The sequence below is a fragment of the Diceros bicornis genome, chromosome 6, assembly GCF_020826845.1.
Source record: "Diceros bicornis minor isolate mBicDic1 chromosome 6, mDicBic1.mat.cur, whole genome shotgun sequence".
NCBI lineage: Eukaryota > Metazoa > Chordata > Mammalia > Perissodactyla > Rhinocerotidae > Diceros > Diceros bicornis.
Genome location: NC_080745.1, coordinates 15,472,271 through 15,498,137, shown reverse-complemented (window position 1 = coordinate 15,498,137; position 25,867 = coordinate 15,472,271). Strand labels below are relative to the sequence as shown.

Here is a 25,867-nt window from a genome sequence, read left to right as displayed (position 1 = left end):
ACATAAAAGGAGAGAAGACACAAATCACCAATATCAGGAACAAAACAGAAGATATCACCATAAAGCCTTCAGTCAGTGAAAGGGAAAAAGAGGGAATACTACTAACAACTCTACAGTCATAAATTTGACAACTTAGAAGCAATGAACCAGTTCCTTGAAAACCACAAAGACCAAAAACAAACCAAAACAAAATAGATAATCTGAACGGTCATATAACCATTAAAAAAAATTGAATTTGTAATTTAAAATGAAAAGAAATCTCCAGGCTCAGTTTGTTTCACTGGAGAATTCTACCAAACATTTAAAGAATTAACATAAATTTTACACAATTTCTTACAAAAAATAAAAGAAGAGGAAACACTTCCCAACTCATTTTATGAGACTAGTATTAACCTAATACCAAAATCAAAGACAGTATCAAAATAATTTAAAAAATACAGACCAATATCTCTCCTGAACTTAGATGCAAAAATCCTCATCAAAATATCAAATTAAATCCAGCAAAGTATAAAAAGGATTATACACCATGACCAAGTGGGATTTTTTTCCACATATGGAAGACTGGTTCAATATTTGAAAACCTATTAGTATAGTCTACCATATCAACAGACTAAAGAAGAAAAATATTAAGATCAATTGATATAGAAAAAGCATTTGACAAACCCAACAACTATTCATGATAACAATACTCAGCCAACCATGAACAAAAAGAACTTCCTCAAATTGATAAAGACCTAAAATAACATCACACTTAAAGATTGAATGCTGTCTCCTTAAGATCGGTAACAAACTAGCACGTCTGCTCTCACATCTCTTATTCAACATAGTGCTGGAAGCTCTAGCTATTGCAGTAGGTAAGAAAAAACATAAAGGGGATACAGATTGAAAAGAAAGAAGGAAAACTGTCTCTATTTGTAGCTGACATAGTTGACTATGTCGAAAATGTCAAAGAAGCTGTAAAAAAACGCTCCTATAACCACTGAGTTCAGCAAGTCACAGGATCCAAGACCAACACACAAAAACCAATTAATTTGCTATATACTAAACAACAAACATGTGAAAATTGAAATTAAAAACACAATATCATTTATGATCTTTCCAAAGAAAATTAAATACTTAGATATAAACTTAACAAAACATGTACAGGATCTATATCCTGAAAATTACAAAATTTAGTTATGCAAGATATTACCACTGGGAGAAACCGGGTGAAGGGTACAGAGACCTCCCTGTACATTTTTTCCAAATTACTATGAATCTATAATTGTTTTAAATATATATGAACCAAAAAAAATGGGGAATAATAATGCAATCTACAAGCAATAGTGGGTGAGAGCATGAACACATGCTATGAACTACTACGGCTGTGTGGGAACATACTGTAACGGGTACAGACTGCATGTATATATATAGTTTGTATGAATGAATATGGAGTATAGGTTTGTGGGCAGGTTGATCACTGTCAGCAGAATGCCATTCAGTACATCCCAAAGTCCCACCACCCCCTGTATAAAGTGAGAAAATGTGATCATTCTCTAGGGATTCTAAATTGCAGAATACAATGTGAATGTCTTTTTCCCCATACTAACCCCTGCTGAGGCCCCTCAACTGATCCCTACAAACATCTCCTGACATTTTCTAAGTACAAAGCATCACATTTCAGTGATAATTACCCTCAACCCTACAGAGCCCTGGAAAGTTCCTAAAACATTTTAACCTCCGTTGCCTTCCTGTGGGTCTCAACGAAAGGGGCTATGGTTACTGGCTCCCTTTTATAAATGACAAAACCAAGTCTTGGAGGGGAGAATGATTTTTAAAAAGCAGGGTAATAATAAAAGGAGTCAACTGTGAAGAACTTTGTGCTTTGGATTCTAAAAAACAAAACTAGGTTTGAATCCATCCTCTGCCCCTTATTATGAGACACTATGCTTCTTAAAGCTTTTAAAATGTAAAAGCTGTAAAATGGGTCACACTACCTACCTCATTAGGGTGTATGGAAAGATTACATGAGATAAAGATACAGTGTTTGACACATATATGCTAATTATTGTGCTTAATTTGTTAAAAGACACAGACAGAACCAAGATTTTTCACTGGTATCTGGGCTGCCTGCCATTCTTGTCTTTCTTCTTCCTCACTAGATGAAGAACATGTTCTTCCACGTGGACCTTTTCCTGTTCCAAGCAATCAGCTGTTTTCATAGCAACAAGCAGAATCTGAGAAAAGCCATTGCCCTGTTAGCCAGGATACGAGTCCCAGGTCTGTCCTTTTGTTTATTATCTGACCCTATCTCCCTCCCAGGAACTTTAAGCTAGACCTCTGGATGGTCCCATCCACCCTAACTCTACCTCAGGGGTGGATATTTAGGTAAAAAAGCACTGCCCTGACAAGAGGCAATGTTTTGGCCTTACAAAAGTTTGCCAATAACAAGTTGAGTGACTTCAGGAAAATTTCATTTTGTCTTAGCTGTCTACATCTATAAAATGGTAATGGTGTTGGAAAGACAAGATCCTTGGGTTGATTTGCACATTATGAGGCAAAATAACCCAGATGACATACAGTCTTAGGTTCTTGGAAAGTGGGAATTGGAGCCACAAATGACACATTTAAATGCTCTAACTGGTTTTTATCTGAAAGCACATTATATGGTTTAAATACTCCAAATAGCATTGGCTCCAACTGTAGGCCTTTCTCAAAAGGCTGCCACATCCTTTACAGGATCTGAGACTAGCTTTTGCTATTTAAGTAATATTTGAGAACCTCTGGGATGCACAGAAAAAAAGTTCAGCACTTTTATAGGTGATGTTAGAAACCCAGTGGGCAGCAGATTTATGGGCTAGCATCTAGACAGAGGGTCCGTCTGAAGTCCATATTGCTAAGTGAAAGTCCATATTTAATATCAACTCCTCAAAACTTGTTGACATTTTCTTTATCATTTTTAATGGGATCAATTTTTGTGACTATTTCACGTTTTTAAAAAATGCTTATTTTCTGATTTGGGGGTCTACTATTCTATATCTAACTATTAAATCAAGCTTGCTAACTGTATTTTTCTGATTTTCTATATCCCAAGCAGATTTTTGTTGACTTGATTTTTTCTATAAGAGGTATGTCAAAATACCTCACTATGATAGTAATTGTCAATTTCTCCTGTCTAAAAGTTTCTGATTTATATATTTTGAACCTAGGTTGTTGAAATTTAATGGTGACTTTTCCATTGGATTGGTAGGGGAAAATACCTAATTTAAGTGGGTTCAAGAGAATATGGGAGAAATGGAATTGGAAACATCTCCTAAAGACAATTTTTTAGGAGTTTTTTCAGTCAAGTGAAGCATAGAATGGATAGCAGCTGGAGAGAATTGGGGTGGGGGGCAAATGACTATTTTATAGGAGATATTATTCACTAGTATTTTTAAGAGCATATGCACTAGTATGTTGATAATTCAGTACAGAATGAAAAACTGACAATACAGAAGAGAGAGGGGAATGCCCCCATGTGTGAGAAAGGGGATAAAATCCAGGGTGCAAATGGAGAGTTTTCTTAAATAGGAACTGGGGCTGTTCATTCAGAATGGAAAGTAGAGCATACAGGTTCCAATACAGAGAGGTAGCAGATGTGCTTGTGAGAAGGTACAGAAGTTCTCTTTTCTCATAGAAAGCAAAGTCATCAGCTGTGAGTGACATGGGAGGACTTATTGGAGGCTTGAGAAAAGAAGCTGTGAAATAGTCATTTAGGAGAATGGATGGACTAAGAAAATGTGCTGGGATCGCTGGGCAGCATTAAGGGCACACTGACCTTAGTGGTCATAAATGGAAAGTGAGAACAATCATCAGGGCCATGTATTTTTTTCAGGCCACATCTGCTACACAGGCACAGGCATGAAATAGGCAGGGAATTGTATTCAACCAGGTTTGGTGTTTTATCTGGAGAATAAAACCAAGTGAGATAGGGGCAAGAGAGCTGACTATATGCAAATGACTGATTACAATGATGGGCTATGGCTTCTCAATTGGGTGAGAAAGGAAGTGAGAACAACAGGGGGTGAGAGTCAGGGCAAAGGTGATAGAATCAATGGATCAGGGAAGATTGAGGAGAGGAGTAAGGTCCTAGGGAGACATTTCATGTTCCCCAGAGAAAAGGTAGGAGAGCAGCTCTGAGGAGGAGCCTCTCCCCACATGGTAGGCCCCCAAATGTGTCCATGTCCTAATCCCCAGAAGCTGTGACTTACATGGCATAAGGCATAAGTTACCTTATATGGCATAAGGGACTTTGCAAATGTGATTAAATTAAAGATCATGATGTGAAAGATTGTCCTGGATTATCCAGGTGGATCTGATGTAACTACATCAGTCCTAATAAGAAGGACACAGGAGGAGTCAGTGCCAGAGAAGGTAATGTGATGACGGAAGCAGAGATTGGTGTCATGCGCTTTGAAGATGGAGAAAGAGGCCACAAGCCAAGGAATATAGTCCTTCACTAGACACTGAAAAAGGCCAGGAAACAGATCCTCCTCTGGAGCCTCCAGAAGGAACCAGCTGTGTTGACACCTTGAGTTTAGCTGAGTGAAACTGATTTCAGACTTCTGACCTCCAGAACCATAAGAGAATAAATTTCTGTTTATTGTACATCACTAAGTTTCTGGCAATTTGTTACAGCAGCAGTTAGAAACTAATACACCAAAGGAAGAGGAAAGACAGAGAGGAGGGGTCCAAGCAACAGCTCTTTGACCCCCAGAATAAATCTGAAGGGAAGGTACTAGGGAGGGACCAAATGAGTGGCCCTGTGTCACTCAGTGAAGGGTGAAGGTAATGGAGACAGAGCCTGGGAGGGTTTTAGCGCCACTCCCTTGAAAGCATTATTAACAACTAAAAGGGTCTCGGGGACGAGGTTTGTTTCTTTGGTAAATTTATGATACACAGTATTATCAAATTTTAAAAAGCAAACTGTAGGCCCATATATATGGCATGACCCCATTTTTGTTTAAAAAGTATAGCTGTATGTATAAATAGTTGTCTGTGTACGCTCAGGAGACAGTTCTGACTGCTGAGTGTCGCATAACTAATTCCCCCCATGACCTCAGTCTTTGCTCCAATATCTCATATTTAAAATTGAGAAGTACGCCCCCAACCCACAACCCCCTCACACACACACACACACACACTAGCGCCCCTCAATCCCCCGACTCGGGTCTACTTTTTTAATAATTCATATCACCTTATAACACACTAGACCATTTATCATTAATTAGGTATTGCTTGTTTACCCCACTAGAAATTAACATACACGATGATTTTTGTTTAAGCGTCTTGAACAGTTCCTGGAACATAATAGGCCCTCAAATAACGCTGGCTAAATAAATGAACTTCGGAGGTGAGATGGAGAAGCCGAGCGGCACATATTCGTTTTAGAATATTTTTAAAAGTAAAGGCGAAATTACGGGTGATATTTACCTTCTTTTTCCCCAGTAGCACTTGAACAAAACGAAAACACTTTAATAGATATTCCTAAAATAATTCTTCCGCGTTTGTAATAAATAACCGAGGGGATAACTTGAATGAACTAGCCGCTGACAAACTACCATGAAAACGAACCCCGTACACGGGAACCAGCCCTCGGTGCAGCGCCTCGCGAAGGCGGGGACCAGCGCCAGAAGAGGGCGCCGGAAGTGGGCGTGGCCCGCCCGCGGCTTTCTGGGAGGTGTAGTTCCGGGCCCTAGGCGCGGGCGGGCGCGGGTCAGTATACGGAATCCTGCGCTCCCAGGTGTCGGTTCCCACGTGGGAGGTGAGAGGCATGGGGCGCCAGCGCCGGCAGGGAGGCGTCCGGCGGTTGCGATATGGAAGCGCCGCGGGGGAGGCACTGGAAGCCTGGCGGGGCGGCCGTGGGAGGGCGCGCGACCTGGCGAAGGTGCAGTCCGGGGCTGCACGTGTGTCCGGGCCCCGCGGCCGCCGCTGCGTACCCCAGACCGGGCTGCGGTCACCTGAGACGAGGCGGCCCAGACCGCTGAGCCGGCCCCCGCCCGGAGGGGCCCTCCTCGCGCCTGGCTGAGCTGCGGCCTTGGGCGGCCTGGGGGCTTCGTCGTTGCCTCACGGCCTTTTCCGCGCCAGTGACTGGCCTTACTCAAGGAGGTTTTGAGTGGATGTTAGGTGACCGAGAGGGGCTCCTGTGAGGGAGCCGAGGTTTCTGCCCCCACAGCCCTGTCCTCGCTAAAAGGAGGCTGCATCTGAGCCTCTGCATTCCAGAAACGAGTCAGGTGGGGAAGGCATCTCGGGCAGTCAGAATCCATCCGGAGATGCGACACATCCGACGGGAGAGCTCCTACTGCTCCGACTAGAACTTTAGGGCAGAAATGGGAAAGCCTGAGGAAATGGACACATCTTAGAGCTGCTGGGGGCTGCAGAGTTTACTTACCCTCCTGGGTTTGGTGGGGTTTCTGGGGGAAGGCTTGGCCGGCTTGATCCTAAGCCCTGTGGAGAGAGGTGAGGGAGACAAGAATGGCATCTCTGGAGAAGGCTGGTGACGGGCTGACTGAGAAGTGGTTAGGAGCAGGAGCTGAGGAACTTTTTTCCCACAGCCTTGCTGGACTGGCTAGTCTGTGTCCTGCATGGTGGACTTGATTTTCATGGCTCTTTCTCTCTCCCTAACTCTACCTTTCCAGGACTCTGTCCTTCCTGAGAGGAGGAAATGACCGAGTTCCAGGTGAGTTGGGGTTTCTTCTCCCCGAAAATGCCATCTCTCTGAGAATGGAGATAGCCTTTCTTTCTTGGGACAAAGGAAGGACATCAGCATTAATTGAGTGCCTATCTAGTGTCATGTCCTGTCTTTGTTTTGTGTGTTGTTTTTCTCTTTATTGTCAGACTTCAGTGTGAGACCTACAGTATTTTATAAATATGGGTGTGGGAACATTTATATACTGAGGCATATTACTATCAGATGATGTCGCCAGAATCTGCACAGCTGTCTCCTGACTTTAAATTCCACGTCAGTTTTCACTGAACCACCCTGCCTCCATGAACTTGGCCCACTCCCCAGAGCACTGCGCTATGCTCTTTTATTGAAAGACTCAACACAGCGTCTTTGCCTGGTCCTCTCCCTGAAAGCCTGCCTTTTCCTGCCAGACATTTCACTCACACTGTAAAGTCATTCAAAGTGATAACGTGCTCAGTGCAGTGCTAAGTGGTCTCAGGAAAACAAATAGAATTACAGTAGTCCTGCCTTATCCATGGGGGATACATTCCAAGACCCCCAGCAGATGCCTGAAACCTTGGATAGTACCAAACCCTATATAGACTATGATTTTTCCTATACATACATACCTATGATAAGGTTTAATTTATAAATTAGGCACAGTAAAAGGTTAACATTAACTTCTCTTTGGCATATCTGAATTGCCAGCATCCCTACTCTTGCGCGTTGAGCCACTGTTAAGTAAAATAAGGGTTACTTGAGCACAAGCACTGTAATAACTCGACAGTCCATCTGATAACCAAGAAAGCGACTAAGTGACTAATGGGCAGGTAGTGGGTAGCATGTGCAGTGTGGATACGCTGGATGAAGAGATGTTTCACATCCCTGGCAGGATGGAGCAGGAAGGTGAAAGATTTCATCATGCTGCTTAGAACAGCACACAATTTAAAACTTATGAATTGTTAATTTCTGAATTTTCCATTTAATATTTTCAGGCCACGGTTGACTGTGGGTAAGTGAAACCACAGAAAGCAAAACCGTGGATAAGGGGGACTACTGTAAACCATGGTGCTTTTCTTCGTGAGCAGATTACATATACAAAAAAAATATGCACATTTACGATAATCATTTATTAAACATGAAAGAGAGAAAGACATGAGAAAATTTGTTAAATAGCAGCACAGTAGTTACCAAATCACTCCCAGAAATGCTCCTCAACCAGGCTGTGCATCAGAATTACCCGTGGTGTTTTTTAAGAATAAGGTTCCTAGGCACCACCACCCCCAGACCTACTAAAATGAGAATTTCACTCCTTTTTTATCCGTTGATCTTTGTGTATCCAAAGATTTGTTGCATTTATTGGGAAATATTTCTCTACATACTGATGTGAGCATCACTAGGTAGGTAAGATGGGTCATGCATCTTTTATGCTCTGATTGCTTTGTTCCCTTTATCAACATATCTACTTAATTGGTACAATAAACTGTTAAATTACCAGGTAGCACTTTGTTAAAGACCAATTTCCCATTTGTCTCCATAAAAGCATTTCTAGAAAGTTACCTCAAGATTGGCACTGAGAATCGTAGAATGTGTGAAATGGAAGAGGTCAGCCAGCCCCCTCTGCCTCGGCTCTGGCCTTTTACAGAGCAGAGCTCTAGTTCTGAGGGTGCTGAAGGGAAGCACCATGTCTTTTATTGCAGAGAGCAGCAGAGTCAGAAGTAAACCCCGTGTTTTCTAACTCCATGCTGTTCCTTCTCCATAGCTAAACAGGTCATCACACCAGAAGTTATTTGAATAAAATATCAGGCTGGATTTTAAGGAAAAAATAATTGGTTCTTAACACCACCAGCAAGACTATCTTTTTTTTTTAAATTATTTTCTTGAGGTCATATTGGCTTATAACACTGTGTAATTTCAGGTGTACATTGTTATATATCAGTTTCTGTATAGATTGCATTGTGTTCACCACCAATAGTCTAGTTTTTATCCGTCACCATACATATGTGCCCTTTACCCCTTTTGCCCTCCCCAACTCTGGTAACCACTAATCTGTTCTCTTTATCCATGTGTTTATCTTCCACATATGAGTGAAATTATTCGGTGTTTGTCTTTCTCTGTCTGGCTTATTTCACTTAGCATAATACCCTCAAGGGCCCTCCATGTTGTTGCAAATGGGATGACTCTGTCTTTTTTATGGCTCAGTGGTATTCCATTGTATATATATACCACATCTTCTTTATCCATTCATCCATTGATGGGCACTTGGGCTGCTTCCATGTCTTGGCTATTGTGAATAATGCTGCGATGAACATAGGGTGGATAAATCTCTTTGAATTGTTGATTTCATGTTCTTTGGATAAATACCCAGCAGTGGCATAGCTGGGTCCTATGGTATTTCTATTTTTAATTTTTTGAGAAATCTCCATACCATTTTCCATAGTGGCTGCACCAGTTGGCATTCCCACCAGCAGTGTATGAGAATTCCCTTTTCTCCACATCCTCTCCAACATTTGTTATTTTTTGTCTTATTAATTATAGCCATTCTGATGGGTGTGAGGTAGCAAGACGATCTTTTTGCTTGGCGAATACAGTCTTCACATGTATGGGAAGAGACCATGAGCTCTTATAAAAATCAGTTTGTTTAGAGGACAGTAAGCTGCCTCAAGGTACTGAGAGCATGCCATCTCTGTGCCTTGAAAAGTAATTGAGGACTTCAAGGGAGATTAAAATGAGTAAGACCCTGTGCTCTTTATATTTTCCTTCCTTCTATCTGGTCCCTGATGAAGATTATTTTTTATGATGTAGTTGGGGATTGCTAGTATTGTGAAATTTTGAGATTCTGGCATATGTTAATAACGTTTTGAATTTAAATAAAAGATTTCATTCCACCAATACTTACTGAGTGTTTTCTATGTACCAGACATTGCCCTTGAGTCTGCTGAAAGGAAGGAGTACCAGTTTAACCCCTCTCTCCCTCTGTGACTTTGGGTCAGTCCCTTCACCATTATGAACCTTGGTTTTCTCATCTGTAAGATTAGAGTGCTGAGTTTGATGACCTCAAGTTTCTCTTTTCTTGTATAATTTCATTATTTAAGTTGAATGTGAATTTATAAATATTTATCATTTAGATTCTGAGTCAGTTGTGCTAGTTGCTGGGGATTTAAAGATTAGTTAAGCATGACCCCTATCCTTTGGAATCTTATAGCCAATTTGAGAGACAGATTTAATAGCTATAGTAGAGATATGTGGAAAATACGATGAGATCTTGGAGGAGGAGGCATTTAACTTATCCTCATGCTTCAGAAAGGTTATTAGTTGTCCTAAAACTGAAAGGAGTTCCAAAATGGATGGGAGAAGTATAAGTCAGGGCAGAAGCAATGTGTAAAGGGCTGTTCTAGATTAGAGCATGCCATTTGGATGACTGCAGGTAATCCAGTGTGACCACAGCTCCTGTCCACCTCTGGCCTTCTGCATTACTGCTTCCTGAGAAAATTGTTGGCTCTAGCAGGGGTGGGCTCTGGAGAGGAAGTGGAAAGCCACATGTGTATGTAGATTTGAGGAGTTTGACATTTGTTGAGTGGGAACAGGAAACTACTGGTCCTGTAACCTTCCACTTTGGTTGGCCTTCAGGATACTCAGTTCTCTTTCCCACAATAAGCATGAGTTCTGCCTTGAGGTGACTCGTTAGCTCCGCTGACACCAGGGGAGACTGTTCATTATTCAGATGCTTTCATTCCAACTTTGTCCTGCTTTCTCAAAACCACTATTTTCTTTCTCTTTTTCCTTTCCCTTGTCACACTGATTCCTTTCATTTGGTCCACTGTCATAGCATTTCTCATCTTGGAATTTTCAGCCTACCACAAAGTTGGTAGTCCATCAACATATCCTTTCCATTCTCAGTATAGAATTCTCCCCACCACTTTATCTCTGGGATCTTAACAAATTAATAACTCTAACTGTCCAATCTATGGATTGAAAAATGACATTTGTGTTTTGAAGATTTGATAAGGAGTTCTTGTGATCTAGGTAAGAAATGAGGGCCTCACCTAGGACAGTGGCAGTGGGAATAAAGAAGAGGTAATACATTGGAGGGAGATCTAGGAGATAGAATTGACAAGATCTGAAGTGGTTTGAATGTTGTTGAGGTAATGAAGGAGTCTTAGACAATCCAGATGACTGGGTGGAAGATGGATTAAAAATAAAAGGGAAAAAAGATAACTGATGGACTTGAATCTCAGAAGGGAGGAAGGGCTTCGCTCCTGAATGCATAGGGGAGGTTAGCCTTGGACAGAAAGAAGTCTTTCTGTCCTAACAATTGGGAGAAGATATTTGCAAACCATACATCTGATAAGGGCTTAATCTCCAAAATATATAAAGAACTCATGCATCTCAACAACAAAAAAACTACCAACCCAATTAAAAAATGGGCAAAAGACCTGAACAGACATTTCTCCAAAGAAGATATACAGATGGCCAACAGGCACATGAAAAGTTGTTCAAAATCACTAACTATCAGGGAAGGGCAAATCAAAACTACGATGAGATATCACCTCACGCCTGTCAGAATGGCTATAATGAACAAGACAGGAAACAACATGTGTTGGAGAGGATGTGGAGAGAAGGGAACTCTCATACACTGCTGGTGGGAGTGCAAACTGGTGCAGCCACTATGGAAAACAGTATGGAGATTCCTCAAAAAAGCAAGGATAGAATTGCCATATGATCCAGCTATTCCACTGTTGGGTATTTATCCAAAGAACTTGAAAACACCAATTTGCAAAGGTACATGCACCCCTGTGTTCATTGCAGCGTTATTCACAATAGCCAAGACTTGGAAGCAACCTAAGTGCGCATCAAGGGACGAATGGATAAAGAAGATGTGGTATATATACACAATGGAATACTACTCAGCCATAAGAAACGATGAAATCCAGCCATTTGTGACAACGTGGATGGACATTGAGGGTATAATGCAAAGTGAAATAAGTCAGAGGGAGAAGGTCGAATACCGTATGATTTCCTTCATTAAGTAGTAGATAATAACAACAATAAACAAACACGTAGGGACAGAGATTGGATTGGTGGTTACCAGAGGGGAAGAGGGGAGGGAGGAGGGTGAAAGGGATAATTCGGTACATGTGTGTGGTGATGGGTTGTAATTAGTATTTTGGTGGTGAACATGATGTAATCTATGCGGAAATAGAAGTATAATGATGTACACCTGAAATTTTTGCAATGTTATAAACCAATGTTACTGCAATAAACAAGAAATTAAAAAAAAAGAAGTCTTTTTCTCCTGAGGTAAAGAAAAAGTGTGGGTGAGAGGAGTGGCTAATCCAACTGCCTATATTCACCGGGCCCTGTTTTACTAACGAGTGTGTTTGTGGTGCTCTAAGGCAGCAACCCTCACTTCGACTTCTTCGTTCCACCTGTGCAGGGACTTGCAGGCTTCTCCAGCCCAATCTCCTCCCTCTTCCTCAGACACAGTAGAGACCCGTGACCATGAGAGGAGGGCTTGGGAGGAAACTGGCACTTTCCCTCATTGTTACCTGCTCCACTGGTGACTAGTAGGATGGTTGTATCACTCCTGGGGGCAGCCTGGTGGTCCTGTTTCCTGAGGAGGGAGGGGGTAGTGCCCCTTCAGCCTCAGGCCTAAGTTGTCTGCACTTCTGAAGGTTACTGGGTCCTTCCCTGGACAGAGTTGAGCTGCTCTTTTGGGCTTCACTTGGCTCTCAGTTGTTTTGTGTATATTCTATTCTCTGCTTTTCAGCGTGTGGCCTGTAGACTGGTGCCGGCCCACAAACTGCTTGTTACCAGTCTGCAAAGACATAAGGAAATTGAGAGTGAGTGTTTAAAACTTTTATGTCTATTGAATCTAATAATTTAAAAAATTGATGTTAGTATTTTATATGTCTTGGTTTTTATTTTCTAGTAATTCTTTTTTATTGTATTTAACAAAAGTATCAGTCTGTGCCATATTAGAACTTTTTTAAAAGAAACTGGTTCTTCACCAGAGGCAATTTGAGAAGTGCTTCTCTATTGACAGAACCTCAGAGGGAACCAGACTCACTGTGAAGTTAACTAAATAAATATTTGGACTCCTTTTATGTGCCAGGCCCTGCTTGAGGTCTTGGGGATGCAGCTGTGAACAAATCAGACAGCCACTCTGTTCTTAGGGAACCTATATCTTAGTGGGGAAAGACAGACTATAAATACGAAAGCAAATAAATAAATTAGAAAATGACATAAGGCATAAGTAGTACAAAGAAATTGAAACACAGAGAAGTGATAGTCACTGGGTGCTACTGTGGATTAGATGGTCAAGGAAATGCTACTCTGAGGAGGTGGCAGTACACCTAAGATCTGAATGATAAGAAACCAGGCATGTGAAGATTGGAAAAAGGACATTGTGGGCAGAGGGACAGCCAGTGCAAAGGCCCTAAGTTGGGGTGCATTTGATGTGTTCAGAGACCTGCAAGGTCACTGGGGCCAAGTGTGACACATAAGGGAGGAGTCACTCGGGCTGAGGTTGGAGAATTGACAGGACCCCAGTCTGTAAAGCCTTGCCGACCAGGATGAAGAGTCTGGATTTTACTCAGTGTCCACTGAAAAGCCTTTGGACGGTTTCATTCCTGATGCAGTGTGTGTTTTAAAAGATCACTCTGGCTGCTCTGTGGAAAACTCACTGTGTTGGGGGAGCAGGAGTGGTAGCAGACAAAATAGGAGGTTGGTGTAGGTCAGAGTTAATGACAGCTGTGCCTCGTGACGATAATAGTGCAAGATGGCGAGAAGTGGTGGATTCGGGTATGTTTTAGAGGTAGAGTTGAAAAGACTTGGTGATAGATAAAATGTGAGGAAGAGAGAAGAGAAAGTGACTTCTAGGATTTTGGCTTGAGCAATCGGGTGGGTCACGTGGCTATTTACTAAAATGGGGACGACTAGGAAAGAGCAGATATTGATGAAGATTGTTGGGAACAAAAGTTCTCTTGGGGCCTGTTAAGTTGTAAGTGCCTTTTAGACATGCAAGTGTAGATGTTAGGTGGAAAGTTGGAGCCTGGAGTTGAGGGGAAAAGTTAGGGCTGGTGGTAAGTATTTGGCAGTCAGTGGTATTTTAAGCCAAAGCGGCTGGATTGGGAATACCTAAGGAGAGTATTTTATGGTTGTGTGTCTATATGCTATTTTATTTTTTCCAGGAATGTTCGACTACTTAGTTTAGAAGAAGAAAGGACATATGATTGATACGACTAGGGAAAAGCTTGAGATCAGAAGGGTGCTTTGGCTGAGAGGAGAACAAGAGGAGGGGTTAAAGGATGGTGATCCTGACAAGGCAGGTGTGATGGCAGAGGAAGAGCAGAAAGAAGAGGAAGACATTTTTAGGGTGTAGGACGTTAAGAGATTAATATTTCAAAAGCAGAGTGGTCCAAATAGTGAAATGGCCCTGATTGTGGTTATTGAGTTTGATGAAATGAGGCAGAGATCATCAGCACTAAAGAGATTAAGAAACGTGAGGTTCGAGTGTTGGGTAAATTGTTCTCAGGAGTGTTGAGGTTCTCAGGTTAATAGGGGGAATGAGAGGAAAAGGACAACTCAGCAATCACCAGGAGATGACAGTGACAAGGAAAGATTCAGCAGTTGGATAGCTTGAGCTTGGGTGAGTTGTGAGCAAGAGGGGAAGGACTTGGATGGAAGTATCAAAGTAGATGAGAAAGGAAAGATTTTCCAACAAAACTTGACTTAGATCACTCAGATCCCTGAACTGCACACTTCTGTACCCTTCTCACCTTTTCCAGTGCTACCAAACTCACCTTCCTTGTGGGGCATTTGTGCAGATGGTTGTTGGTTAAGCAGGAATGTGCTTACTGTTTTAGGAACCAGTAACATTCAAGGATGTCTCTGTGGACTGCACTGAGGAACAGTGGGGTTGCTTGCACCCTACTCAGAGGAAGCTGCACAGAGCTGTGATGCTGCAGAACTACAGCCACTTGGTCTAGGTGGGTAAGAACATGAGCCAGGACACTGCCCATGGGAGTCTTTGTTTCTTCCATTTTAAATAGTGCTGGGGCCCCAGGAATTGTCGTTCAGGAGAATCAGAGTTTCGTAATTCCTTTCGGCACAAAAGGATGTTGCTGATTACTCTAAGCACTAAAGAACTTTATTTGGTGAGAAGTGGAGAATGGTAGCTTCACTGAGTTGTTTCAGAAACCATACCTGGTCCATCCCTAATAAGCCAGGGTTTGGGACTGATTTTGCTTTCTGCACAGTCACCCAATCTGTGTGTTTCCCAGATATGACCTCTCAGTTGGAGGAAGGTGAAGTTGAAGATCATTATATAATGGAGAATGAACTCCAAAGGAATCAGCTAAGCATCATGGCAAATTGCAAGCCAGGCTAATCCGTGAGAGAGGAGTTCCTTTGTCAGTGTGCCGGGAGTTGTCTTTGAAGTTCTCTGGTTTGTGGAGAAAGTGAGGCCTCAGCTTCCACATACTGATCTACCTTTATCTACTCACTCGCTCCCCCTTCTACCTGTTCAGAAGGTTGTGGTCTTTCCCGTTCACTTGACCTTCTTATCTGTACTCTATCTTTTCCCACACTTACCCCGCGTTGGTCTTGTACCATCTTTCCTTAGACTTTGTTTTCATTAAACATCCCCCTGTCCTGCAATATCTAGTCTCCAGTGCTTCTTTTCTTACACATTCAGGGATTCATCCATCTCCCCTGAAGATAAGACAGTACTTTGGTGAGACAAAGCCTCATTTGCTAGCGATAGATGGGGGTGTAATTGATGTAGTTTTTCTCAAAAACATTTTGACTTCTTGAATCAAAGAGCCTTAAACATTTTCGATGTAATAATTCATTTTTAGCTATCTAGACTAAGGAAATAATCAGTAACTCTAACCAAAAATTGTGAACAGAGATGAATCGTTATAGAATTATTTGAAATAGTGAAAAGTTATTCACCAAATGTATCAGAGAGGATTGGTTATACAAATTATGGTAGATCATATAAGGGAAAAATACGTGGCCATTAAAAATATGCTGATAAAGAATTTTTAATTAGATGGGAAGATGCATGTCTACCTACCAGGTTGAACCATGGGAAACTGCCATTTTGTGGTAAAATCGGACATTCTATAAAAACAATTGTAAAGAAGTATCCTCTCCTTTGGGGCTTTCAGGGTTTTTCCTGCCTCAGCCCACATGGTTCTCTTCCCTTAGTAACTGTGGCTCTCGAACCATTACTGTCAGTTAAACCTGGGGAGTGAGGGGAGAGCCCCAGGATGAAGTGGTCTCCGCAGGTGGTGAGAGTCATGCGTTTCCATTTTCTTTATGGAAACCCAGTGACTGTGCTCTATCTTTGTACCAGATTTCCTCACTTGGAGGTTACTGTTAAACTTTTGTCCCTTTCAGGGCTTTTCCTTTTTTAATTTTTCTTTCAGAGTATTTACTACTACTAATTTTTTGGATGGTTTTGATAGTGTTCACCGTAATCTTAAAATTTTTTGACTTGAATGAAATCATAGTTTTCCTGTTTCCTCCGGCCTTTTATTCCTTTTCTCTGCATATTTTTCTATCTTTCCTCTAACTTTGGAAATCCCAAAAGGCCCTGCTCTTTGATCACTGTCTATCAGTTTCTCAGTCTTTTTCTTATTATCACCACTGCCCACTAAGAACCAATTCTCACCCCCTTGGGGGCAGTACTGCCCTGTTGAGAATGCATGCTGGGTATGTACATTTGTCTGCCTCCCCCCAAGAGCTATCATACATTTATATGGCCTTAACTATCCTTTCTGTTTCCATAACCCTAATGTCTTTATTTCCTATCCTTGTATTAAACACTCTTCCCATGTATTTTCTTGGCTATGGGATATCTACACTTGAATATCCAGTGTCACTTCAAATTCAGTGTATTGAGAATTTTCAAAATTCTTTTCCTTTTTAACTTCCCTTCTCATATTCCCACTTCTGTCAGTATTAACATTCTTCCAGTCCCCTAGTTTAGAAATAGGCCATTAAGTTTCTCCCTCCCCATCCTCAATATCTCCAATTCTCTCACCAATTCTTTTTTGACTTTAAGTTCTTTTAAATTTATTAACACTCAAGTCCCACAGATATCACCCTAAAATGGCCCCACTTAATGCTTGAATTTTGGTAACAATCTGCCAGATTGTTGACATCATTCTTCAGGCTCAAGTTAGATGTTGCAGGGAGACTTGTCTCCCTAGACCTGTCATTTACCATGTCACTCTTTGGATAAAAGCCTAGAATTACCTTTAGTTGCTGGTGTAGAGCCTGAACTTCCGCCTGGCTTTTGAGGCCCTTCGTGCCCCGCTCTCGCCTATGGAGGATTGTTCTTTGCTGCCTCAAGTTTACTCTCCTTTTCAGCTAAGCCTGTTTTCCCAAGGTCCTCCATGCTTCCTTGCTCTGGAACCTTTGATTACTATGCCCTGGTTCCTGATAAATTTTGTCCTTTAAGGTTTTATTCAAAGTCCATTACCTGTGTGAAACCTTTGACCACCTCTTCCACTTGACCCTGTTCTTCTCAGAACTTTCAATTTATATCTCACAGTCTTAGACCTGATTATACATTCTATTGCATGCTTTTATTTTAACTATTGAATCTGCAAGTCTGATTTATTTTCTTTGTTTCCAGCCAGGTTTCTGGAGGGAAAGCAATGTATCTAATACTTCCAGTGTTCTGTATACATAGTCAAGATTTAAAAATTGACTGCTTTGGGGGCCGGCCCGGTGGCACAAGCCGTTAAGTGCACGTGCTCCCTGTGGCGGCCCAGGGCTCGCTGGTTCGGATCCTGGGCGCACGCCGATGCACTGCTTGGCAAGCCATGCTGTGGCAGCGTCCCACATAAAGTGGAGGAAGATGGGCACGGATGTTAGCCCAGGGCCAGTCTTCCTCAGCAAAAAAAGAGGAGGATTGGCAGATGTTAGCACAGGGCTGATCTCCTCACACACACACACAAAAAATTGCTTTGTTACCAGGGGCTAAAGGGGTGGGGGGTGGGCACAAGGGGTGGAGGGATGCACTTATATGGTGACTGATAAACAATAATGTACAACAAAAATTTCACAATAAAAAAATACGGGAAAAAAATTGACTGCTTTGGAGTTTAACAGAGAAGAAATATTTCTTACAGTCTTGTGAAAGAGACACTAAGTAAACACGATATATTACTATAAATTGATAAGTCCTATGAAGGATAGAACAGTGTGCTCTGAGAGAATGAAGGCATGGGAGGGGACAAGGGTGATGTATGTGTTGTTGAGAGTTTCAGGGAAGGCCTCTGAAGCGACTTTCAAACTGAGATCTAAAGGATTAGTAGGCATTAAAGAGGTGACTGGTTGGGGGAGGACTCCAGGCAGAGAGAATAGTGTAAGGGAAGACCCAAAGATCTGGAAGGAGGAGTGTGGCTAGAAGACAGGGAGCACCTGGGAAGAAGGGGTGGGCAGGGCCTGGCTCATTCGTGGCATTGGAGGCCCTGGTAAAAAGTGTAGATTCATGCGAAGTTCAGTGGGAAGCCAATGGAGCAACAGAGTGGTAGGATCTGATTTACCCAGTATCACTGGGACTGCTTTATGCAGAGGGGCAAAAATGAGATAGGATATGTGCTTCTACTTTCAAGCTCTGCTCTAGGTTTTCCTTTTTAATTGATTTAAAACTAAACATAGTTGTCCAACTTTTTTTTATGGAAGTAAGATATAAAAATCTCAAAGAGTCAAAGAGCACATTAGTATAATATGAAATGAAGTCACTAATAATAGTTGGTATATCCTGTTTTTTCTATGCACTCTATACGTATGTGTGTATATTACAGATATATGTGTTAAAATTTTATGAGATTATGCTGTATATATTTTTCAACTGGCTGTTTTATGCAATATGTCATAGGGATCTTTGTTATGTCGTATTAACTTCCTGTATAAGGACCTCTTTTCTCATTATGTCAGCATTTTCTTCTAATATTACATACTCATTCTTCATAGTACTTTAAATATTTTTTTAAATAATATCACAAAGTTTCATTACTACTTATAAAACTTGCCATTAATACAATTCCTGCCTCACTGGTCTTCATAGACCTGTCATTTCTGCTGCCTTTCTCAAGTATTATACAGCAAGGATGGTGAATTAGTGTCCTTTGACCCTTAATCATTTTGGCCCACCTTGTGATTTAACTGCTCCAAACTGCACTGTTTTTCTTTTATCATTTTTTCCTTTTTATTTTTGCCATTACTTTTCAACTTTGTAAACAAAGTAATACATTCACCTAGATAAAGCAAATTGTATCAAAAGGCTTATAACAAAAATGAGTCTCCCTGCTCTGCTGCTCCTCGTGCCAACAGCGCAGCTTCACGCAGCTTCTCAAAGGCACTCAGTTTCAGGCCGTTCATCTGTTCCTTATTGTATTTGCCATCATATTTCCAAATAATACGTATATGCAGCTACTTATTTTCTTTTTTAAAAAGAATAAATGCATTCAGTCGTAGTTTAAAAAAGCATAAAAAGGTACACAGTGTTACTTGTCAATTATACCTAAATAAAGCTGAAAAAAATGTACAATGAGGAGAAAGGTGGAAAATAAATTATGCATGAGTAGCAAAGAAAAGTAAGATTCCCAAATGTACTAAATGTTTTAAAATTATTAAAGTTATATTGCAAAAATAAAAACAAACAAAAAGGTGCACGGTGAGAACTTTCTTTCATGTCCATAATTCCACTCTACCCAGGTTCTAGTCGTTTGCTATCACAAACTGTCTGCGGTGAATAAATCTCGTGCAAATATCATTTCACAGCTATGCCTGGAAATCTGAGGAACAAAACCCCCAAGCTGGAATGCTGAGTGCATACATTTGTGATTTTGATACGTAATTGTCAAAATATCCTTCTTAGGGGGTAATGCCAATTTACTTTCACAAGCAGTGTGATCTTCAGGCTTTGGGTTTTTGCCAGTGTAGCGGGTGGCAAATGGTACCTCAGTATGGTTCTAATTTGCATTTATTATATTATGATATATTGCTATTTTTCAATTTATCAATATTTGATATTTTCTATTGACTTTGTTATATCATAGATGAGGATTTAGCTGTTTTATATTACTTCCCCCAACATGCCCATCCTTTCAAGAATTTATGTCAGAGTCACATCAGTGATTCATGCTTACATTGCTCTCACTTCATAATTCTTGTTCCCACAGAGTCAAATAGTATACTAGTATAGATTGCAGTTCCTTTTTTTATTTTCTTTCCTAAAGCTAATACTTGCTTTTTTAAATATATTTTATTTGGGGAGATTTTCATTCCATACTATTTTATAGAGTTTTGTTTAATTTGGTTAATTATTATTGTTTTCTTTTATGTATCAACAATTGAGTCGACTTACTTGTCTGTTGTAATGATTTCTCAGCTCACTGCTGTTTCTTGTATCACATATCTTTTTCTTAAAGTAATTTAAAAAAATTTTGCTACAGTATATTTCTGAGTAATTGTTTCAGTAATTGTTTAAATCCTTTCTTGTGTGAAAAGGTGTGTATTTATTCCTCCTACCAAAATGGTTGATTGGCTAGGTATAGAAGAGAATACTACTTTCACAATCACTTTTCCTCCAAAACTAGAAGATTTGCTTAATTATCTTCAGGTATCCAGTACTGCTGATTAGTAGTTCAGTGTTACTATAATTCTGTTTGTACATAACCTTGTTTTTCTGTCTGGATGCTTTTAGCATTTTCTGGGATTTTTTTTTCTTGAAGTCCTGAGGTTTCACATACAATAGACAGATGGAAAGATAAAAATAAAAGCCCATCTTGCAGGAGTCCTCTGAATATAGTGGAGATAGAATGAAGGGAAAGAAATGATCAAAGAAATAATAGAAAAAAAGTAATTTAAAAAATTTTGCTATACATTTATTAATAATAAATATTAAAATATTACTAAGTAAAAATTACTAAAGACCTAACCTTTTAGTTTAACCTATGAGCTAAGTTACTTAACCTTTTCCACCCTGGTTTCCTCATGTGTAGAATGGGTGTCCTAATAGTTCCTCTCACATAAGATTTTGCAACGAGTGCCTGAGTGCTTCAAATGGGCACGGTAGGTCTTAATTATTATGATTATCGTCTTTTTCAATCTCTTTGTTAATTTAGAATAATTCCGATTATTTTTCATAACAACTTGTCCATATTTTATTATTATATTGTGTTGTTTTTCTAGATGTGATATCCTCTCAGATTTCTCTGGGATTTTACTTATGTACCTTTTAAATTCTGTTTCCTCTGTTCACTTGAGTTTGTGCCACTCTGTTGATGTTTTCTACTTTTTTTTTTGGTCTGCTTATATTTTTTTATTCTCATTTTTTCCCAAAAGTCTATGTTCACAGTACAATACTGGAGTGTACATCCTCAGCTGATGCTCCACCCTCTTTGGTGCATGCGTGTTCTGCCTATAGGGGATGCCTCTAATGACTGGACTTGGGATGGATAGAATAAGAATCCAGATGGTGGGTGGTGTAGACCCCCTTTTTTGGGGTTGCCACTTCAGGCCAGTAAGTTATCTGGGGCATGCCCTGCTTTGATCTCCAGCTCTGGGATATCTCTCTTGTCAGAAATCCCACTTCAGGGGTTACCTTGAGGCTTTCTCCTGGGCACATGTGGAGTCAATTGCTTCTTTTTCTACCTTAATCAACACTGTCATTATATCAGGCTCATCATTACCTCAACTTCTGCTTCTCTCTTCAACCCAACTAATACTATTAGGAGTCTTTCTTGCTTTAGCAGATCAGTTATTTTGTTCTTGAGGCTTTGTGTGGGGCCACTTCTGTTAGCCACCCAATATTTCAGTTTTTGTGAGGAAGAAGGTGGTTGCGAGAGTGGTGCTGCTAATGGCAACAACTAGTCCAGCCATTTGAAATGCCTAACGTGAATTAATAAACCTGGATTTCCAGGATAAACCTCTCTTACTTTATAATTGTTGATTCTGAGTTGGAATTTGAATTTCTAGGACTTTTTGAGAAGATCTCTTACTCTTTCAGAAGTCTTCTCCTGTACATGATTTGAGGTGTGCATTTTTTTCTAGTTTCTCCATCAGTCATAATCCATCTGCTCTTTATCATCTAGGAGTTCCTCAACATTTTTAGCAACCTTTCTTTTTTTCCAAGACTATTCTAGATTTCTTTTTAGTCATTTCACTGTCATATTCACTCTAATTGTTTTGACCTGCATATATACTATTAAGTCTAAAATCTGTATTCCTAGCACAGTTCTCTCAGGAGTTCCAGATATATCCACTGCTTACTGAACAGTGCAAGAATGTTCCACCAGCACCACGAATTAAACAAGATAGATTTTGAGTTCGTCATCTGTCCTCCTTCCCTGCACCAGCCTTTTCCTCTTGCATTCCCTATCTTATTATGCAGCACCTCCATATGTAGTCACTCATGCAGGGAACTTGGGGATCATGCTTGATGCCTTCTTTCCTTTCTGAGCTTAGTTAGTCGTCACATAATTTAGAATGTCTCTCCCATTCTCTCCATAACCATCATCCTTATCACTTTTCTTCTCATTTGCTACCGCAGTTGTCCCTCTACCTAAAGTCTTGCTCACTTCTGGTGGTGGTCATAATCATGAAGTCAGTCATTTCACTCTCAATTGAAATCCTTCAATAGCCTTAAATCCCTGAGCATTTTATCCCTAAATCCTTAGTAGTACACACCAAGCCCTTTGTTCTGGCTCCTGCTTCCTCTCCAGGGTACACTCTTTACCACTGGCACCTGTTTTATATCCTTCACAAAAAGCTGCTTACAGTTTAACTGAGCATGTCATATTTTCTCTCTACATTTCACTTTTTTTTTTTTTTCCTTACATTTTCTCCCAGAAATCTTCCCCCAGACCCCAAGGTTTGAGTCAAATGCCCCTCCTGTGTGCTGCCGGGACTGGTTGTGCATGCATCTACTGTAGCACTTACATGGTATCATCATTGTTGATACACTTCTCTTTCTTCCCAGTAGGCTCTAGCTTGTTAAGCAAAAGGATTTTTATTTTCTTCCTTGTATCCCTGGCACCTATTAAAGTGGATTACCAATTAAATGCAAATTTAATAAAATAAAATGAAGTAAAGTGAAACAAAGTGTTATTTGTGACAAGGATGTGAGATTCATAGCCTTCTGCAGGGTTAGGGGAGGAATACTTTCATTGGCTATGCTTAAAAACAGAGAAAAGATTTCTGTCTTGTGTAGTCAAACCTTCTCTCTTTCTGACGTTAACCCAAAGGACGTGACTCTGTAAGGACAAGCCTGAACTTTTCCCTAGTTACTAATTCTTCAGGCCTTAGGCACTCGAGTTCTGAAATCTTGACATCTACCCTTTGTTTGTTCTTATCACTGAATTGTCTTTGTTCCCTAGGAGACCTGAATGAAAATTCCCTGGAGAATCTTCAAGAGAAAGGACTTAGGGATCTGTTACATGAAGAGCTTTCCTGCTGACTAATTTTGGAAGAGATAGCCAGTACAATAACTGGGAGAGAGGATTATATTGTGACTCTTCAAGGGGAAGTGTACGGGAACCCTGAACTAGATCTTTCCTCATGTCAAAAGTCGGCATCTTCTAATATTTCCAGAAACAAGAGCAGTGTGGTAACTCTTCAAAGTGATAATGTCAAAAACATAGAAAGTGAAGAATATTTGTCTTTGAAAGTTCCAGGCCAAATGACCATGCAGGACTCCTCAGTGATGTTCTGTAAGAATGAGCCCCAGGATCCTCAGGAAAGCAAAAGTCTATTTGTAACTGAAGAAAGCACTGAGAGAAAAGTAATAGGGGAGAAAAGTCCTCCCAGGGACCATTGTTCAGAGAACCTTCAAATTAAATTTGTGTCTGATGTAACAGAACTGGTCTCGCCATTGTTCAGTGGTGAGGCAATCTGCCAGAATGGCCAGCTGAAAGAATACTTGGATCCCCTAGACTGTAACCACAAAGACAGTTGTGGTTGGAAATCACAGGTGGCCAGTCGTAGTCATCAGAGAGCTCATACAGAAGAGAAACCCTGTAACCGATATCACTGTGGGAAAATACTGAACACCAGCTCAGATGGCCATCCACGTGAGAAAATCCACACTGCAGAGAAACGATATAGATGTAGTCGGTGTGGTGAGGACTTCAATGAGAGCTCAGCACTCCTACTTCATCAGAGAGCCCACACAGGAGAAAAGCCCTACAAATGTGAGCAGTGTGGGAAGGGCTTCACCAGGAGCTCAAGTCTCCTCATCCATCAAGCAGTCCACATGGATGAGAAACCTTACAAATGCGACAAGTGTGGGAAGGGCTTCACGAGGAGTTCAAGTCTGCTCATTCATCACGCAGTGCACACAGGCGAGAAACCTTATAAATGTGACAAGTGTGGGAAAGGCTTTAGTCAGAGCTCCAAACTGCACATCCACCAGCGAGTACACACTGGCGAGAAGCCCTATGAGTGTGGGGAGTGTGGTATGAGCTTCAGTCAGCGCTCTAACCTGCACATCCACCAGCGAGTCCACACGGGAGAGAGGCCCTACAAATGTGGAGAGTGCGGGAAGGGCTTCAGTCAGAGTTCAAACCTTCACATTCACCGGTGCATACACACAGGGGAGAAGCCCTACCAGTGCTATGAGTGTGGGAAGGGCTTCAGCCAGAGCTCAGATCTCCGCATCCATCTCAGAGTCCACACTGGAGAGAAGCCCTATCACTGCGGCAAGTGTGGGAAGGGATTTAGCCAGAGCTCCAAACTACTCATCCACCAGAGAGTGCACACTGGAGAAAAGCCCTATGAGTGCAGCAAGTGTGGGAAGGGCTTCAGCCAGAGCTCCAACCTCCAGATCCACCAGCGGGTTCACAGGAAAGATCCCTGTTAAAGAAGGTCTTCAGTCTCAGTGCTCATACTCTAAAGACTGTTAAATATTTTTAACATCACTCTTACCTTTATATTCTGTGAAAGAAAGGGAGAGTTATTCGGATATGTTCCCTCACTGAAACTCATTCATTCATTTCAAATATTTAAGTACCAAGCACTTTGTTATGCTATAACATGAATTGATTGTTCTGGTTCCTCAGATGGATGGAATGAAAACATCTATACTTTGCAGTTCAGCCGATGTTATTAGAACTACATATCCTACCCAGCATTCATAACTGCAAGAACTTTATATTTGTCCAAGCAGAACATGTTTCCCTTTGTTCACAATCTCTTAGAAATTGGAGCTCTGGTTTCTCTTCAAATTATGTGCCTTGTGTTTTTCATATTTCTTTCCAGCCCTGAGTAACCCTGTCTAAACTACAATTGTACAATATGTTAGTTTTAGGCTGAGGAGGTGGTTGGAGTTACAATAGGCATGGAAATCTATTGTGTTTATTGCAAAACTGTACAAAAGTCTGTGGCCATACAACAAGAAGGTGGAGAAGAGCTACTCATGTATTACACCCCATACACTGTTTTACAGGGTGTTGAACCCCCTCCCCTCACCTTCCTGAAGGCAACTGCTCAGCAAAATAAGTAGTTCTTCTTCCTGGATGCTCCTAGTCTATTGGGATTCTTCTGATTCTCGCCACCTCAGTTGACCCCCCTGCAACCTAAAGCCAACGAGGGTACATACACCATGTTAAAACATGTCAAATGAAGTTGAAATATATTTAAATGTATTTAATTCTTCTCTCAACAATTCCTTGTTTCCTTAATTTTCTTCACCACCTATGTTCTAAGCAAAACAAAGGAGTCAGGAGAGAAAGTCCTGATATTTGTCTCTTCAGGCTTATCTAGTGTTTTAATATTTGATGTACTCTCAAAAAATCATTAGTTTTTGCAGCATCCCCAGCCTCTTTAGACTTCGCTGTTGACATCTAACTCATATTTATGAAATTATTTTTATATTTAGCTAAAAGAACTTCATATAAAAATAGCTATTTGAAAAATTTTTAAACCATATTTGGAGAGTATAGGAAGATCAGGCTTAAAATATTCACTGTATCACATATAATTCACTTGGAGTGTGGGTGGGATTGGGTGTGGAGCTAGGACACCTCAAAGAGTTAGGCATTCATCTCCTAGGAGTTAATACAAGAGGCTCATACAAGAGTTGAGACTAGAAAAGGGATTGCCAACACATAACTAAATCGGAAGTTACTATATAGTGAGCTCCTAATTGCAGCCCTG

At 40.8% G+C, this 25,867-nt stretch overlaps 1 protein-coding gene and 2 long non-coding RNA genes across 4 annotated transcripts in view; 2 read left to right on the top strand and 1 right to left on the bottom strand.

Moving 5' to 3' along the window:
• LOC131406983 (uncharacterized) overlaps positions 1–5,590 on the bottom strand; it is a 74,316-nt gene extending 68,726 nt beyond the window's left edge. For both annotated transcript variants that reach the window (XR_009220420.1, XR_009220419.1), the window contains exon 1: positions 5,452–5,590. This is a non-coding gene — a long non-coding RNA (uncharacterized LOC131406983). The remainder of the gene's footprint in view (positions 1–5,451) is intronic.
• A 132-nt stretch (positions 5,591–5,722) lies between these two features.
• LOC131406982 (uncharacterized) lies at positions 5,723–15,348 on the top strand. Its single transcript, XR_009220418.1, has 5 exons — positions 5,723–5,782; positions 6,657–6,697; positions 12,456–12,528; positions 14,554–14,676; positions 14,971–15,348. It is a non-coding gene; the product is annotated as an uncharacterized LOC131406982 (long non-coding RNA).
• Positions 15,349–23,174: 7,826 nt separating this feature from the next.
• Positions 23,175–25,568, top strand: ZNF239 (zinc finger protein 239; the record flags this gene model as incomplete). The annotated part of the gene is made up of 1 exon (XM_058542755.1): positions 23,175–25,568. A coding segment is annotated over one exon (1,398 nt), but the record flags the coding sequence as incomplete, so codon positions are not given.
• Positions 25,569–25,867: the final 299 nt, after the last annotated feature.